The following is a 16,046-nucleotide window of genomic DNA, read 5'->3' on the forward strand; positions in this document are numbered from 1 at the left end:
CCAGAGACTTGACAATTCAGACTGCCTGCCACATTCTGGAAAAATATGGCCCAGATCGTATTTAAACCGCATACGACAGTGACTCAGATCGGATTTGAAATGGTACACTTCTATGCGACTTGTCCCGTTCAAATCTCACTCGAGTCAAAAACACGAAAAAATCGGATTCGTGCATGAAGACCTGCGGTATGAGCCTAACCTAAGTTCTTCAGAGGTCATGGAATCACACTTTTTCTCTCACTCCCAACTGAGTACTCGGCTGCCAACAGGTGTTGTGCCTTGTTTACAATAGTCATCTGCCTGGCATCCCGCCCTGATGATAGAAACGTTCGCAGGCTATGATGCAAATCTTCGTCGACAGAAATGTTAACATTTAATATTTATTCTACAAATTTTTACAGCATTGGAAAACGTTAAGAATTTTTGTATCATTTTTGTCCTGCAGAAACCATATCAAAACAAAAATGATATTTCCTTCAACCATCTTTGTCCGTTTTCAAACATTTTTGAAAATGCTCCAGGGAGCCACTAGGGCAGCGCTAAAAAGCCGCATGCGACTCTCGAAACACTGGTTGCCAACCCCCAATGTAACGAATCGGGTTCTAATGTTGCCGATGTGTTTTACGTTGTGTACCTGAACACACCGCGTGGCTGAGTAAGGGAGGTGCATTAGAGTTTTTACTTTCACTTTTCATGTTCTGTTGTTGGTGAACTTGGTGTCAGCTACGGCGGACAGTAGGTGTGCTGTGTTGCACAAGTTTAATGAGTAAAAACCTGATAAAGCTAGCAATTTCTTCGGCGATGTCACCACAGTAATAATTGTAACCTTAACTTATAAAGACTGGCGAACGGAGGTCGGAAGAGGACCATTGAGATCGTGACATTCTACGGCTACATTGTTGAGCCAGTTCATATACGCGCACACTGCGCTTATTTCATCTTCATTTCACTGGTAAGCATCACCTTTTTTTCTTTTTTTACCACCTGCACTAACATTCTTGGAAACCATGTTAATGTCTCTCACAAGAAAATCCGCCGTGCGTCCGTCTTGCGGGAAAACAAAGCAACTGCGGCGCTGTCATAAATCGTACTTCGAGCATGTCGTCGAATGTAAAAACAAACGGAAAGTCAAATTTTATGTCGGAAGTCGAAAAGATTGTGTGTTGAAGCAATCGTATGTGGAGGTACCACTGTACTATGTATGCGTGTATAAAATACAGGGGTACCTCCACATCCGACGCAAATTAGAGTAGCCATTTGTCTCGAAATACGACGATTTATGACAGCGTTGCAAGTTCATTGTTTGCCCGCATGACGGACCCAAGGCGAATTTTATTGTGAGTGAAATCAACATAAGTCCCATGAAGGTGAGTGCAGGTGGTGAAACAAGAAAAATATCAGCGTGTTGTGCTTGTATTGAACTGGCCAGACAACGTGGCTCACCTGTCCCCCCCCACCCCCGCCAACAACATCAGAACATGAAAAGTGAAAGTAAAAACTTACCAGCCAACTGCATCTCTCTCTCTTGTCAGTCACACTTGTTTGGATTTTAGTCGAGGTTCCCCCATCTGTTTCTCTTTTTTCGTTGAAATCTCTCGTCAATTTTTCCTTTTTTCCACATCTAGGGAGGTTAGCCACAGCGCCATGGGCTTTTCACTTGACACTGCGCACGGTAGACACAGGAACATTCAGGTCTTTAGAGATGGACTTGTAGACTTGAGATTGCCCATGTTTCCTCACAATTTTGCTTCTCAAGTCCTCAGACAGTTCTTTGGTCCTTTTTCTTTTCTCCATGCTCAATTTGGTACACACAAGGACACAGGACAGAGGTTGAGTCACCTTTAATCCATTTTAACTGGCTGCACGTGTGATGAAGTTGCTACCACCTGTTATGTGCCACAGGTAAGTAACAGGTGCTGTTAATTACACTCGTCTTCTTCACTAGCAACTTAAACAGTGGATTATATGCACAATTTTAGATTTTGTATTACAAATACAAAAGAAGCCTACTTTAATGTGATCCCTGGCCCTGTTTTCCATGAATTTTCATGTTTTTTCCTCTCCAAAGTAAGCACCGTACAAATAGATGACAACGAGCCATGTTAATCGCTGGTCCACTCCATACGACAGTGCAGAGTTTAAAGCAACGCAATTACCAAAAAATGCAGATTAATGAAACCCGGGTACTTCCGCCAGCTCTCTGATTGCTTGGCTTCGTGACACGTTAGTAGCATGTGCTGAATTGAGAGCGCAGAGAAAAAAAAAATGGCGAGCGCAGGAATTGAGAAATTGAGGAAGCACTGGAGGGATGCTCAAAATCCATTATTGCTCGCATATAACGCTATAGGCAGAGGGGGTGTGGGGCGCTCCCGTAAATAACCCAAATAACAGGGCGCACAACTGAAAATGTCTATATTTCAGGTAAAAAGGCTTTTTTTTTTTGCCATGCGTTCTCGTGTCAATGGTTAACCCTAAACGTGCCAGTGCTGACACGCGTGTCATAGGTTGCAGACCCGTGTTAGATGATAAATAATCGAGCCAAAGAAAGAAAAATGGAAAAATAACGTTTAAAAGGGTAAATATATGAAAATCTCGACTGCTCCTTGTCTGCAATTTCTACATCGCGACCCTTGTTATATTACCACGTTTCACCCATAAAATCCCCCCAAAATCCGGCTGTGGCCATTCACAGCTGTGTCTTGACACTCGGTGATACATGAAGTTTTTGGATCGAAAAAAGGTAAGTATGCGATAATAGCTCGTTAAAATCATGGCCCCTTTAATTATTCTCTCTTGTGCTCTCACCTCCAGTTAGGGTTTCGCTGTTTAAAATGTTCCTTATTATTTTTTAAAATGCTCTTCTGTTCAAAATTTTCTGCCCCCAGAAAATTGAGATTTTAAGCTTTCCAATGATGTATCACACATGCATATAGGACATTTTTGAAATTTGGCCAAATTGGGGGACTCAGAGTGGAACTTCCAAGTCACTTGAGTGTTTTCCGCCATATATGTGTATATATATGTACTCTGCTTTTAATGTATGTTAATTTTAAATCTCTTGTACAGTGTCCTTGAGTGTTGAAATGTGCTTGAAATAAAACTTATTCTTAATTTACATCAAAGTAAGGTAATTTTCCATTCGATTTTTTTCCCTTAGTATGTAAAAAGTGAGCCTAGGCTCAACAAAAGTTGAGAAACACTGCACTACAATATCCCAATAACAACCAAAGACATTTTGAATTTTGAAATGTTTTATTTTTGTACCATACAATAGTGAACATGTTACTTGGTACCACTCATTACAGCAGTTAATTCCAGCACCTCAATAAAGAATTGGAATAATGTTTCAAGAAAGAATGTGGATAAGCGGCACAAAACTGGAATAAATGTCTTAAATGATCTTTATCGAGTTTCAGACCAATGTTTGTGCCCATCATAGCAATATCTATTCATGAGGCACCAATATTATTGGGGTGGGGGGTGTCATTCATTCTGTCAATCAATTCACAGCCATATTTAAATCAGAAAGATGCACTTGCTTTGAAATGAATACTAATACAATTATAACAATTATGAAACACAAAAAAATAAGTCACAATCGCTTCTAAAATGTGAGTGGTTTCCATAACACTAATTTATCATTTTCATTCCCAGTGTTTTCATAATACAGAGGGGAATTTTTTTTTTTATGAGAACATTTGATTAAATGTGACATGAAAATAAGCAAGTTTCATGGTCAGCTAAACACGTTCAGTAACACGCCAGTGGAACATATAGACTAAGTGGGTTGGAGGTTCAGTACAGTACACTGTACAGTATTTTATTTGAATGACAAAAATATGAATTGAGTTTCATACAGTAGCAATCATAGAATTCAACATAAAATAAAATAATAATAAAGCGGATGGGCAGGTTTTTCCAAACTTCAGGTTGGGACCTAAGATGGTTTCCAATTGTTAGAGTTAAATAATGTAAACTGCAAATCAGGGACACTTTTCTTGGAAAATGGCTTGCCTTTATGTTTATTTTAAGGTAATGAAAATAGGTTTTCCTGCTGTACAAAATGTAAAATACAAATTACTTGTATGTCTTAATTTCTAAGGTTGTCTGCTCACGTTGCCTTGGAGGACGTTCATAGAATCCCAACATCGTCAGTCACATTGTCTGGGAGCAGACCTCATTCAAAGCTATAAAATAAAATGGAAGCAAATTAATGATGTGCCAAATTGTACTTTGTAGTCCCCTTAAGTTATGGCTGGATGCGCTTATCCGCGGGTGCGTGTGTATTGAACTTCAGTGCACATATTCATCATCGCTGACATCTGAGTCGTCGGCCTCCACCTCGCCTTCAATCACAGACTTCTTCCCTCGGCAGCAAGACACCACCAGCCCGATGAGGAAAGTCTGAAGAAAATGTAAAACACACATTGGAAAAAAGCTAGCTGGGGAGTGTTGAGCAAAACAAATAGTTTTCAAGTTCAAAATGATCTATGTGGATAATTTACCGTGTGTTAAGGGTGTGTCCTATTGATTCAAATGAGTCACTTCACACTTTATCAATACAAACAGTTTGTCGTTTCAGAATTTCCGGAATGCGAATGGCTTCCTCAACACTACTGAAGCAGTGATCGTGCCAATGATTTAGGATCTTGGTAAAAGATTGCAATTTATGTAAATCACGGGTAACAGGCCCACCAACAGTGAGGACAATCTGCTAGCGCAAACATGCAATTTAGCTCCCACTTGGCGAAATGTTTTAATGAGAAATATGGGCATGTTAAGTTGAACACAAAGCTGTTCTTCTGTCAGTTCTACCTTGTGCTTTCCAGTTGTAAAAGGGCGTTTTAAACAAGCTCTTGTTTGTAAGCAACACTTTTTTCCCGTTGCTTATGTTTAATTTAAACAATGATATTTTTGGTCATGATTTACATCATAGTGTAATATGATTATGTGCAATGATTATAATACAGGAATCCCTCGTTTTTCGTGGTTAATGGGGACAGGAACCCGCCACGATAAGTGGAATAACCACAAAGTAGCAGCGCCCCCGCCATCGCATTTGTTTTTAACAATGTGATTGATTTGGAGACTGTTTTGATCTGGCAACCCTGAGGTGCAGCGCTCCATTGGATCCTGATATATATACTTGAATGTTGACAGTGTCCACATGATTTAAAAAGAAATAATTATTTCTCTTACGGACCGGTGCCAAGTGGCTCGCGGACCGGTGCCGGGCCAGGCACAGCGCCGTGGCAGCTTTCCCTATTATAGAACGTAGCGTGTGTTTGAGTCTATCGCTGGATTTAGGTGGAAACAGGACGAAGGTTTTAGTGCATACAAGTAGGCAGGAAAGTCTCAAGAGTGATTTGGTGGAGAATTCAAGGTAATTATTATATAAAATAGCACCATGCATGCACTTTGAAATGTGAAAAAAATAAAATGAATGGAAAAAATTTGCGTCACTTTAGGTTCAAATAGTTACTTAAAATAAATGACAACTGCCCAGTTTTTTGCTTTTACTGTAACCAATGATCGAGAGTGTTTTACGTTCATATATATAGGAATTCCAGGATTCATAAATTTATTTACATGAATTTTCAACTTAAAAATGTCATGGCTTGGGTTAAGTTCTGTTCGGTTTGTGCCCTGGTGTTTATCGTCCATGTGATTACACTCTGATTTCACCTGTTGTGGCCTGCTCCTTGTGTCTTGACCAATGCACTGCCTCTTGTATAAACCACCTGTGTCTCATTGTCTCGTTACCCAATGTCTGTATTTAAGTTCCCCATGTGCTGTCTGTTCTTGTTCGGTCATTGTCAATCCAAGTGTTTTTTCCCAAGGTCTGGTCTCGTTCATGTTGATTCTTCCGTTCATAGCCCTCATGTTTCCGCATCCTCTGTTTATGCAAGTTTTGATGCTTTTTGGTTGTACTTTGTGTTTTTTGTAGTTATCATTAAGTCAATTTTTGAGTTCACCGCCACCCTGTCTTTGTTTCCCTTCATTTGGGTTCTCCATGCTGCCTTCATGTGACAAAAAAGCCCTTTGTTTTGTGACGGACGCCATGTTGGGTTTTGTATCCATACACAATAGCATAACTTTACATTCAAATAATCAGGTAATTTTCGGCCAAATGCCCGATTTTTGGGCAAAAAACAAGTGATTTAGACATTTCTGCATTCACACCAAGAAAACTGGGTTTTACATGATTTGAATGTACCATTTCAATCTAAAACCGACGAGGGCTAGATAGCCGGCAAGACGTTCTGAGGCAATAAGTGACAATGGAATTCAACCCAAAGTTGTGACTGTATATAGAAAAATGCAAAATTAGCTTTTGTTGAGTAAAATTAGGGTGATTCTGCATGCTTTCCTCAAATATTAAGTTTCTGATGTGAAAATGGAGTGGTTTATTAGCTGTTGAAAACACGTCAAAACACTTGCACTAAATAAAAAAATATAAAAATTGAAGTCCCTAGTTCGGGCAAAAACTTATTTGGATATGTTAAATGTTGCTGTTGATCCAGAAAAAAAATAAGTGATTATCTCTGCATTTGTTGTTGTTGTGCATGTAGCGTAAAATCTGAGAATCTTATAGCCATTTTAAGTTTTGTTATACTTATATAAATAATTAATCGGGATTATATTAAGGAACGACAAATTTTTTGATGCCCCTGCTTATTGAGATTCATATATGCCTAAGGGACACTCCCTTAGGCATATGAGTCTGTTTTGGTTTTAGGTCGCTAGCAGCTTTGGTTTTGAAAATATTTTAATTTTAAGTTTTTGAAAATAGGCCCCCTACGGAGTGGCCCCACGCCCTGTTTCCTGTCAACTGATAGTGAAGTCTGTGCACATACGAAAGTGACCAAAATCGGATTTGAAATGGTCCACTTCTATGCGACTTGTCCCATTCAGTCAAGAAAAAAAAAGGAAAAAAATTAGATTTGTTTCCTAAAGACCTGTGGTATGAACCTAACCATAGACATCATCACTATTGACGTGTCACTTCGTCATTCTTTGCGCGACGCCTTATCAGATGGGGTCGAGCTTCATTTAGTAATAGCCGAAGACAGCACATGCTCATGTCGGATTTAAGCATGGATTTACTTACGAAAGTTGTACAGCATACAAACAGGAAGGATAGTTTCAGGAGTGATTTGTTCGAGGATTCAAGGTAAACATTATATTTTTCGTACCATGCATGCGTGATTGAAGCATTTATTCACAGGAATTTTCTTATTTGTTTACACATGAAGGCGGCTAATTTTCGTAACTGACTAGCCTCATAGTTTACTTTTAACCAAGAATCGAGACTGTTTTACGTCCATATCGATGAAGAGTTCGGGGATTTAAGCATTTATTTACCGGAATTTTTTGGCAGAAAAGCTCCTGTTATGCCAGGCGGCCGCTAGCCCCATTCGCTAACAGTATATAGTGTATAGTGATAATAAAGCGCTATTTTATTCTATAATAGGTTTTTACATATTTATGATTGAATCTGCATGTTTTCCTCAAGTATTAAGTTCCTGATGTTAAATTAAATAATTTATTAGCTGTTGAAAACTAGCAGTAAACAAACAAAAAGAAAACAATAAGTTGCCATTTTGGTCAAAAACTTATATGATATGTTAAATATGGCTATTGATCCTGAAAATATAGGTGATTATCTCTGCATTTGGTGATTTTTGTGCATCTAGTGAAAAATCTGAGACTTTTATAGCCATTTTAAGTTGTGTTATACTAAATAAAAAATAATTAATCGTGATTTTATAAGGGAATGACTTTGAATTTTTTGTTGCCGCTGGACATGGAGACTCATACTGGACTGTCTCAGGAAATTAGAATATTGTGTATTCTAATTTCCTGAGACAGTCCTGTATATATACACAGGACTGTCTCAAAAAATTAGAATATTGTGTATTCTAATTTTCTGAGACAGTCCAGTATATCGCTAAGGTAGGTGCCTGTTTTGGTTTTAGGTCAGTAGTAGCTTTGGTTTTGTAAATATTTGAATTTGAAGTTTTTGAAAATAGGCCCCCTACAAATTGGCCCCGTTTCCTGTGTCATGTCAATAGGTTATGAAGTCTATGACCTAAACTTATTAAATCATAAATTTAAACCAACTTACCCCAATAAAGGCCCAGTTTCCAAAGTAGTAGATGGTACTGAAGAACCAAAACTTGTGGAGGAAAAGATATGACCTGGTCACAATACATTGGTCTGAAAAACAGAATATTCAAATATTAACGTTGGTGTTGCTGAACAATTTCAAACGTGCGACTGCAATTTAAAGTTATTACAAGATGTTTATCCTTTTTAACAGACATATTTTACTGAATACCACATAAAACATTCTCCCGTGAAAAGTATAAACAATAATGCTTTTCATTGTAAAAGTATTGAACATTGAACAACACTGGCTGTTACACTGCACAATGCAATACATAACTATACTGAGGAGGAGTGTCTCGGCCTGATCTCTTAGTGTACATAAAAAAAGAAAGGAAGGTCTCGGAAAAGAGGAAAGTTGTGTCACTGTCAGTGTGAATGTAACTTTGAAATGCATGAATGTGCAGAGAAGTGACGGACTGAAAAGGTGAAAGCGGTGTGTAGCATGGGTTGAGGGTTAGAAACGTTAGCTTTCATTCTCTGGTGGTGCTGGTTCGGGACTATTGTTCTGTTAAATGGTTTCTGAAGGATTAATCAAATAATTTGAAAACCTTTTTTTTTACATGGTTATTATAGATTACATTTAAAACCTATATCAGACCATTATAAATGACAAATTCAAATGAACTGTACATCACAACATAAAAATGACCCCAAAAAAAATCATTCAAATTGAATACATTATTTGGATAGGTTATGTGCCTTGAACTACTGGTATATTTTACTTATGATTAGGGCTGTCAAACGATTAAAATTTTTAATCGAGTTAATTACAGCTTAAAAATTAATTAATCGTAATTAATCGCAATTCAAACCATCTATAAAATATGCCATATTTTTCTGTAAATTATTGTTGGAATGGAAAGATAAGACAAGATGGATATATACATTCAACATACGGTACATAAGGACTGTATTTGTTTATTATAACAATAAATCAACAAGATGGCATTAACATTATTAACATTCTGTTAAAGTGATCCATGGATAGAAAGACTTGTAGTTCTTAAAAGATGAATATTAGTACAATTTATAGAAATGTTATATTAAAACGCCTCTTAATGTTTTCGTTTTAATAAAATTTGTAAAATTTTCAATCAAAAAATAAACTAGTAGCCCTATTCTGTCCTCAATGTGTTTGAGTACACAAATTGACAGATAGTGAACATAAGTTCCAAAAAGAAATCAGACGGTGTGGCAAAGTTGCATGGGCTTTACTGAAGTCATCTCTTTTTGACAGGAGCACGTTTCTTGTATTTTTGTAAAACTGAAAATAACAAGGCAATGTGTCAACAACTTGCATAAATCACAAAATAACATAAAATGTATACACACGTGTCCATTTCAGCAGTATCACTAGCCAATTAGCTCACAAGCATCTAACAATGTAACTGCGTTTCACCATATATGTGAACAAATTCAAATACACATCATCAATAACTATCTAATGCTCATGAACATAAACAAAGGAGTAATATAACTCACAAGCGATGCATGTATTAGACACAAACAGTGTGATGGGGCTATGAGAACTGCCACTGAATACTGGATGCCGACGTTAGCTGGTCTGAATAGCACTGTCTATTAGTGTGAGTTCGCGTCGACATATAATCACGTCAGAAAAGCGCGCCGAAACCCAAATAATCAGCTGCACTGAATCGCCAGCAGAGGGCGACATTATGCCACATAACATATGCAAGTCACACCCAAGCGCCAGCAGAGGGCGGAAAAACTCCATAAAACACAATTAACAAGTTGGCCTTTCACTGTACTGACATTTAAATCTGTCTGAGCGGGCCTAGTGCGTTAATTGCGTCAAATATTTTAACGTGATTAATTTAAAAAATTAATTAACGCCCGTTAACGCGATAATTTTGACAGCCCTACTTATCATACAATACAGGACAAGTTTGTCCTTCTAAACCAGTCAACTGCTGTTTACAGTGTTCAAATTCAGTGCAATAAAAATAGTAGTGCTACCTCTACTTCCGAACGTCTTTACATACGTTATTTTTAAGTTACGACACGTTTAAACGGGAAAATATTGCCACATGTTAAGCCTTAAAAGTCGTGGGACACAGCCAGGCGTCCTGCGCACATGTCATCTTTGAAGCCTCGTCACGTAATTACGTCACCCACGTGCCGCCGGTTGGTCTCGTTTGAAAGTGCGAAAGTTGAGGTTCACTCTCGTTTTTACTTTAAGTCAATCGACCAAGTAAAACGGGATATAATCTCATTTGAGTTTTACAGTTTTAAAAATCCCACACTAATTTTCCATGTGTCTGAGCAGACAGACAAGCTCCCTGAGCACACTGAGGACCACTGTGAGCAACATCAGATGTGTACGCTCTGGCCACACACCACTATCACGCCTGTTCAAAACCGTGCATCATAACAAGTTACATGGCTCATTAAAAGAATGAAATTTCAGCAGCGACTTTCATTAGTTAACTTTTAATGTAATAAATCTGGCCCACTTAAAATTAAGGACACTCTCAAGATTCCTATTCTCCGTGTCTGAGCAGCTATACAGGACAGCTTAAAAAAAAAAAAAAAAAAAAAAAGTAAGTGAAGTGAACTGTATCGTATTATTGGCGAGACACCTGTTGCTCATTGAGTTACGTTGCAAAATGGTACAGAAAACAATTTTGTAGGTCTAATTAACTAGATTATATCAGTTCTAAGGTTAGATATTAATTAATGCTTTCGCGCTTGCAACAATTGGCAGTGGAATGTTGCTTAAGGAAATCAGCACAGGAGTCTAGCTCACTTTTCACTCTTTATTTTTCTCCGCTCCTACCCAGGTCATGCAACTCACAACTACAGGGTTTGGACAAAATAATGGAAACACCTAACATTTTGACATCATAATCATTGAACGTAATTGTTAATGAATGGCATGAGGAACGTTCTAATGAAGTTGAGCATCTCGTATGGCCGACACAATCCCCAGACCTCAACATTATTGAGCATTTATGGTCAGTTTTAGAGATTCAATTAAGACGTCGATTTCCAATAGGGCATAAGATAGGATTTGTCAATCGGACTTCAATATTAAAGTTTGACAAATATTTTTGGGTTTTATTTTGTCTTGTTTGTTCCACAATGTTGATTATAATTGGTCAGTGAAAAAAAAACAATAGTTCTCCTGGCGTTTTTGTGTCACGAAAAGTGAGGCGATAGGCATCATCGATCTTGTGAAAGAGGACAATGCCTCACTCGAAAGGTAAAATATACAATATGTATATTATATTATTTCTTTGCATTTGCACAGCAATGAAAAAAAAAAAAAACTTTTTGATGATGAAAGATGCGAATCTAATCTTTTTGTGTTCATGTAGCCATAGAACACAATATTCTGTGGCGTTTGAAAGAAGGGGATGTCTTGTGAAATGTTTGGTAGTGAATGAGTTAACAGGTGCACACTCATAGGTTCAAAATTAAAAGAGCCTGCCCTACACCCTTGGTCAAAGGTTTGCCCCCATATGGATATTGGATATCAAAGTTTTAAACACTCATGTTAAAAAGTTAAAAGTTTTGTAATATAAAATAGTGAGAACATGATAAATCATTATTTCCAACTTCAGTGTGACCTATAACCTGTAGGGTTTGGACCTTAAACCCTAACCCTAAACTCATAACTAAATTGGAAAAGAATGTATGAATCTGATATGAAATGAAAAAATAAGTGCATATTGTATGTTCTTAACCACGACCTTCCTGCTTTAAATTAAGAGTATTTACATTCAAATCAGGTAGACTGTGTTGGAGTAACAACCATGTGTAGTGTTTGCAAGAGATTTCTCCAACTTGTCAGTAGATCTAAATTAGAGTTTAAATTATTGTTTTTTATCAGATTCGAATGAATGTACCCTGATGACCAGTCTAGAGTGTATACAGGTGCCTCCCAACCAAGAAAAAGAAAGTGATGTGTTCATACACAGAAAATAGAAAGTGAAACCTTACTGAAGGAATTACAAAAAAATCAACTTCAAAATCATCATTAATGTCCATATCGATCTCAATGACCTCACTATTTTTCACCAGAACCTGGGCCATCTGCAGCCCTCCAGCTGCTCTCCAGAACTTGCGCGTCTCCGAGTGGGACCTACATATGGTTTACAACAGCAGCCTGTTGAAATGTATTATGATATACACTACTGACCTCTCTTACGGTGGAATCATTAGCGCTCTCTGAGAGGATCCCCGAGCATAGAGTACAGGTTTTTCACTTTGACTCACCGTATCTCCAAGTCGCACCATGCATTATGTAAAACCTCCAGCTCACCATTCAAATATAAGCACTTCAAACATACACACACCCACACAAATATATTATACAATAAAATTGATGAGTATCGTATGCGTCAAGAATCACTTTGCAAATAACAATATTCACAATAGCAAAACACAAATGCTCTGACAAAATAGTATATACGATACATAGTAAAGGCTTAGTTGAAGCACGAGCAGTAGCAGTGCGTGCTGAAGAGCACTTTAGTAACAGTGGTTCAATCTATGACACGCTAGCACATTGTAAGTGGACATTGCGCCACTTCCTGCGACCCGGTTAACCACTGTCCTTCAACTATGTACACTAACAATATTTGTTTTCTATTGAGGATCCATTTTTTCAACCACTAGAACATTAAAGGAATTTCTTGTCAAATCCTTTGGGAGCTCAAATCCTTTGTCAGCTCCATTACATACAACTACAGCTTTTCAGGACAGCTTAATTCAGAGTAACTATTTGAACAAAACCCAATTTCTATTTATAGATATGAACATCAACAAAAAGATATTGAATAAATTAAGAAAATAATGATCATGTATAAATTCAACACACTGCTTCAAAACACTTATGATTTTGCAAGTTCACCCACTTAGAAAATAGGCAGACGTCTGAAATTTCAATCATCGATGCAATTCCACTTATAGGGACATAATCTAAAAAATAAATTTTTTCTTAAATCGCCGGTCTTGGCCCAGGGATTTTCAGATAGGGCTTGTCTGTTTGCGTCTGGCCGTGCGGGAGTCCCGTCGGGCGCTGCGCTGGTCTCATGGGCGGGTGGGGGTGCCGCGTGGGTGCCGGTCTGGGGCCGCGGCCCTTCCCCTGCCGGCCAGGGTGGGGTGGGAGCTGGGTGGTGTATGCGGTGGCCATAGTTCCCTCCCGGGTCGGCCTGGCCGGAGCCGCGTCTCCCTGTACCGGGTGTCCCCTGGTGTCATACCGCACGCCCCTCCTGGCCCAGGGGTGGTTTGGAGGGGGGTGCACTTCCGTCCCCTTGGTATGTCTCCGGCCCTGTCCGCCTCTCTGGGCCGAAGCGGCCACCGCTGCCCTCTTACCGGCGGGGTCGTTGACGGGGCCTCTTGGGGCCGCGGGGCCTTGGGTGGGGCTTGCTGTCCCTTGCCGGTGGGGTGGACGTCCCCTGGTCTCCGGCGATTGGCGTAGCGCCTGCTCGGGGTGCGGGGTGGGTACTCGGGCGGTGGGTCGAGGGGTGGGCGGTTGCGGGTGCGCCGTGGGTGGTCTGGGGCGGGGATTGATCGGGGCCCTGGCGCGGGCTGGCTGGGTGTGGGGGGGGCCGTGGCCCTGGGTTGGCGCCTGTGTGGCGTCTCCGCTCGTCTGCGTGGCTGTCGCGCACCTGGTGAGGCTCGCGTGCGGCTGGATGTGATAGGGCGCACTCAGGTGGGGGGGTCCCGGTGCCGGGATTGGCGGTGGGGCGGCGTAGGGTTGGTCGCCAACAGGCTCACACTCACAAGGGATTTACACGATTACTGGGTTCTAGATCACAGAGCTGATTTGTGTACACTCTACCCCTTTCAATCATTTAGCTTAGAGACTCCCCCACCCCTGTCCCCCTCTTTCACTGGTCAACAGGCCCCTCACATGGTGTCAACCGGAAATACATCTAGCTGACGATAGCACCAACATATTAGTAGTTAGTCTCGACGTTCAATGTATTTCTTGTTGTAGTTTGTGTTTCTTTTTTCTTCTCTTGTGTTTCTTTTGTTCTGTTCCCCAATAACCCCTCTCTGTTCGCTGCTTTGTCATAATAAACGAGTTATGTTGAATTATCACAATGGGAGTATGTCAGACTCTCAATGTGAAACATTACAACTGTTCAGACCATCCGGGCACTTAGACTTCCATTCTCCGTGTCAAACTGCTGAACAGGACAGGTTTAATTTTTTTTTTTTTTTTTTTTTTTTTAAATCTGGAACTGACATTGTATGATTTTTCAATAATTTATTTGTAATTTATTGGGGTTCATAAATATTTTTACCCCTGAGAAAATAATTTTAATATTTAGTGCAGAAGCATGTGTTTGCAAGTACAAAGGACAGACACTTTCTGCATTTCTTCACCAGGTTTTCACAAATGGAAAGATGGATTTTAGCTCATTCCTCCACACAAATCTTTTCATCCATCAGGTTTCGGGTCGTTGAGAAACACAAAGTTTAAGCTCCATCCAAAGATTTTCTATTGGAATGAGGTCTTGAGACTGGCTAGGCCATTCCAGAACCTTGATATGCTTTTTACTCAGCCACTCCTTGGTCAGCTTGGCAGTGTGCTTCGGATGATTGTCATGTTGGAAGATCCAGCCATGACTCATCTTCATGTCTCTGACTGAGGGAAGGAGGCTGTGGCTCAAAATCTGAAGATACAATTCACCATTCATTCTCTGCTTTATACACTAAGTCATCCTGCCCCCTTTGCCGAAAAGCAGCCGCAAAGTGTGATGTTTCCACCTCCATACTTCACAGTGGGGATGGTGTTCTTGGGACTGCACTCATCCTTCTTTTTCCTCCACACACAACGAGTAAAGTTTGCACCAAAACGTTCTACTTTGGACTCATCCGACCACATGACTTTCTCCCGTGACCTCCTCTGCATAATTTAGATAGTCTCTGGCAAACTTCAGAGAGGCCTTCACAAGTACTGACTTCAACAGGGGAACCTTCTGAGCAATGTATGATTTTAAACCATTGCAGCGTAGCGTTCTACTGACAGTAACCTTTGAAACAGTGCATCCAGCTGTCTTCAGGTTATTGACGAGCTCCTGCCGTGTAGTTCTAGACTGAGCCCTCACTTTTCTCAACATGGATGATGGCCCACGAGGAGACATTTTACATGGTGCCCCAGTCTGAAGTAGATTATAAGTCATGTTTAGCCTTTTCCATTTTTAACATTTGCAGCAATTGTCTCACCAAGCTGCTTTCCAATTGTCCCATAGCCTTTTCCAGCTTTGTGTTTGTGGAGCTCAACAATTGTTTTCTCAGGTGTCTTTCCAAAAGTCTCTAGTCTTGCCCATAGTAGCAGTTGGATTATGACTGAATGTGGGGTTCACACATGACAATTATTAGCTCAAATGGGTAGTGGGTGGGTGGTTACTCATGGGGTAAAGGTGGACTTTTTTTTAGGTAGACTGAATCTTTGAGTACCATAATTATTGCTGATTCTCAGGGGTACAAATACTTACGAACCCCAGTAAATTACAAATAAATTATTTTTTAAAAACAATCACACAATGTGAGTTCTGGATTTTTTTTTTTTTAGATTATGTCTCTATAAGTGGAAATACATCTATGATTGAAATTTCAGACCTCTACCTATTTTCTAAGTGGGTAAACTTGCAAAATCACTAGAGGTGCAAATACTTCTACTCCTCACTGTATGTTTACAATGCGTAACATTTTCATTATGTACATGGAGTAAGTCAGCTTGCATCGTGGCAGTGTTTAGGTCGTGTCACTCATGTGAGATGTGCTGTGCCTCTCCCTCCTCACTGGAGTTTAGGATACATCTCAAGCTAGGCTGCGCTCCATCTTGCTTGTTTGGAAACACAGTAAGATTTCTTTTCTTATCTTGCCAGGAGAAA

General features: G+C 39.6%; 1 protein-coding gene across 1 annotated transcript in view; it reads right to left on the reverse strand.

Annotated features, from left to right (window-relative positions):
- Positions 1 to 3,256: 3,256 nt before the first annotated feature.
- Positions 3,257 to 16,046, reverse strand: part of lmbrd1 (LMBR1 domain containing 1) — a 123,322-nt gene continuing 110,532 nt past the window's right edge. Inside the window, exons 15-16 of the mRNA XM_057847558.1 lie at positions 8,129 to 8,220; positions 3,257 to 4,404 (exon numbers count right to left, since the gene is read on the reverse strand). Of these exons, the coding sequence (XP_057703541.1) occupies positions 4,294 to 4,404; positions 8,129 to 8,220 (203 nt within the window). The 3' untranslated portion in view covers positions 3,257 to 4,293. The remainder of the gene's footprint in view (positions 4,405 to 8,128; positions 8,221 to 16,046) is intronic.

This window comes from Corythoichthys intestinalis, chromosome 10, assembly GCF_030265065.1.
Source record: "Corythoichthys intestinalis isolate RoL2023-P3 chromosome 10, ASM3026506v1, whole genome shotgun sequence".
Taxonomy (NCBI): domain Eukaryota; kingdom Metazoa; phylum Chordata; class Actinopteri; order Syngnathiformes; family Syngnathidae; genus Corythoichthys; species Corythoichthys intestinalis.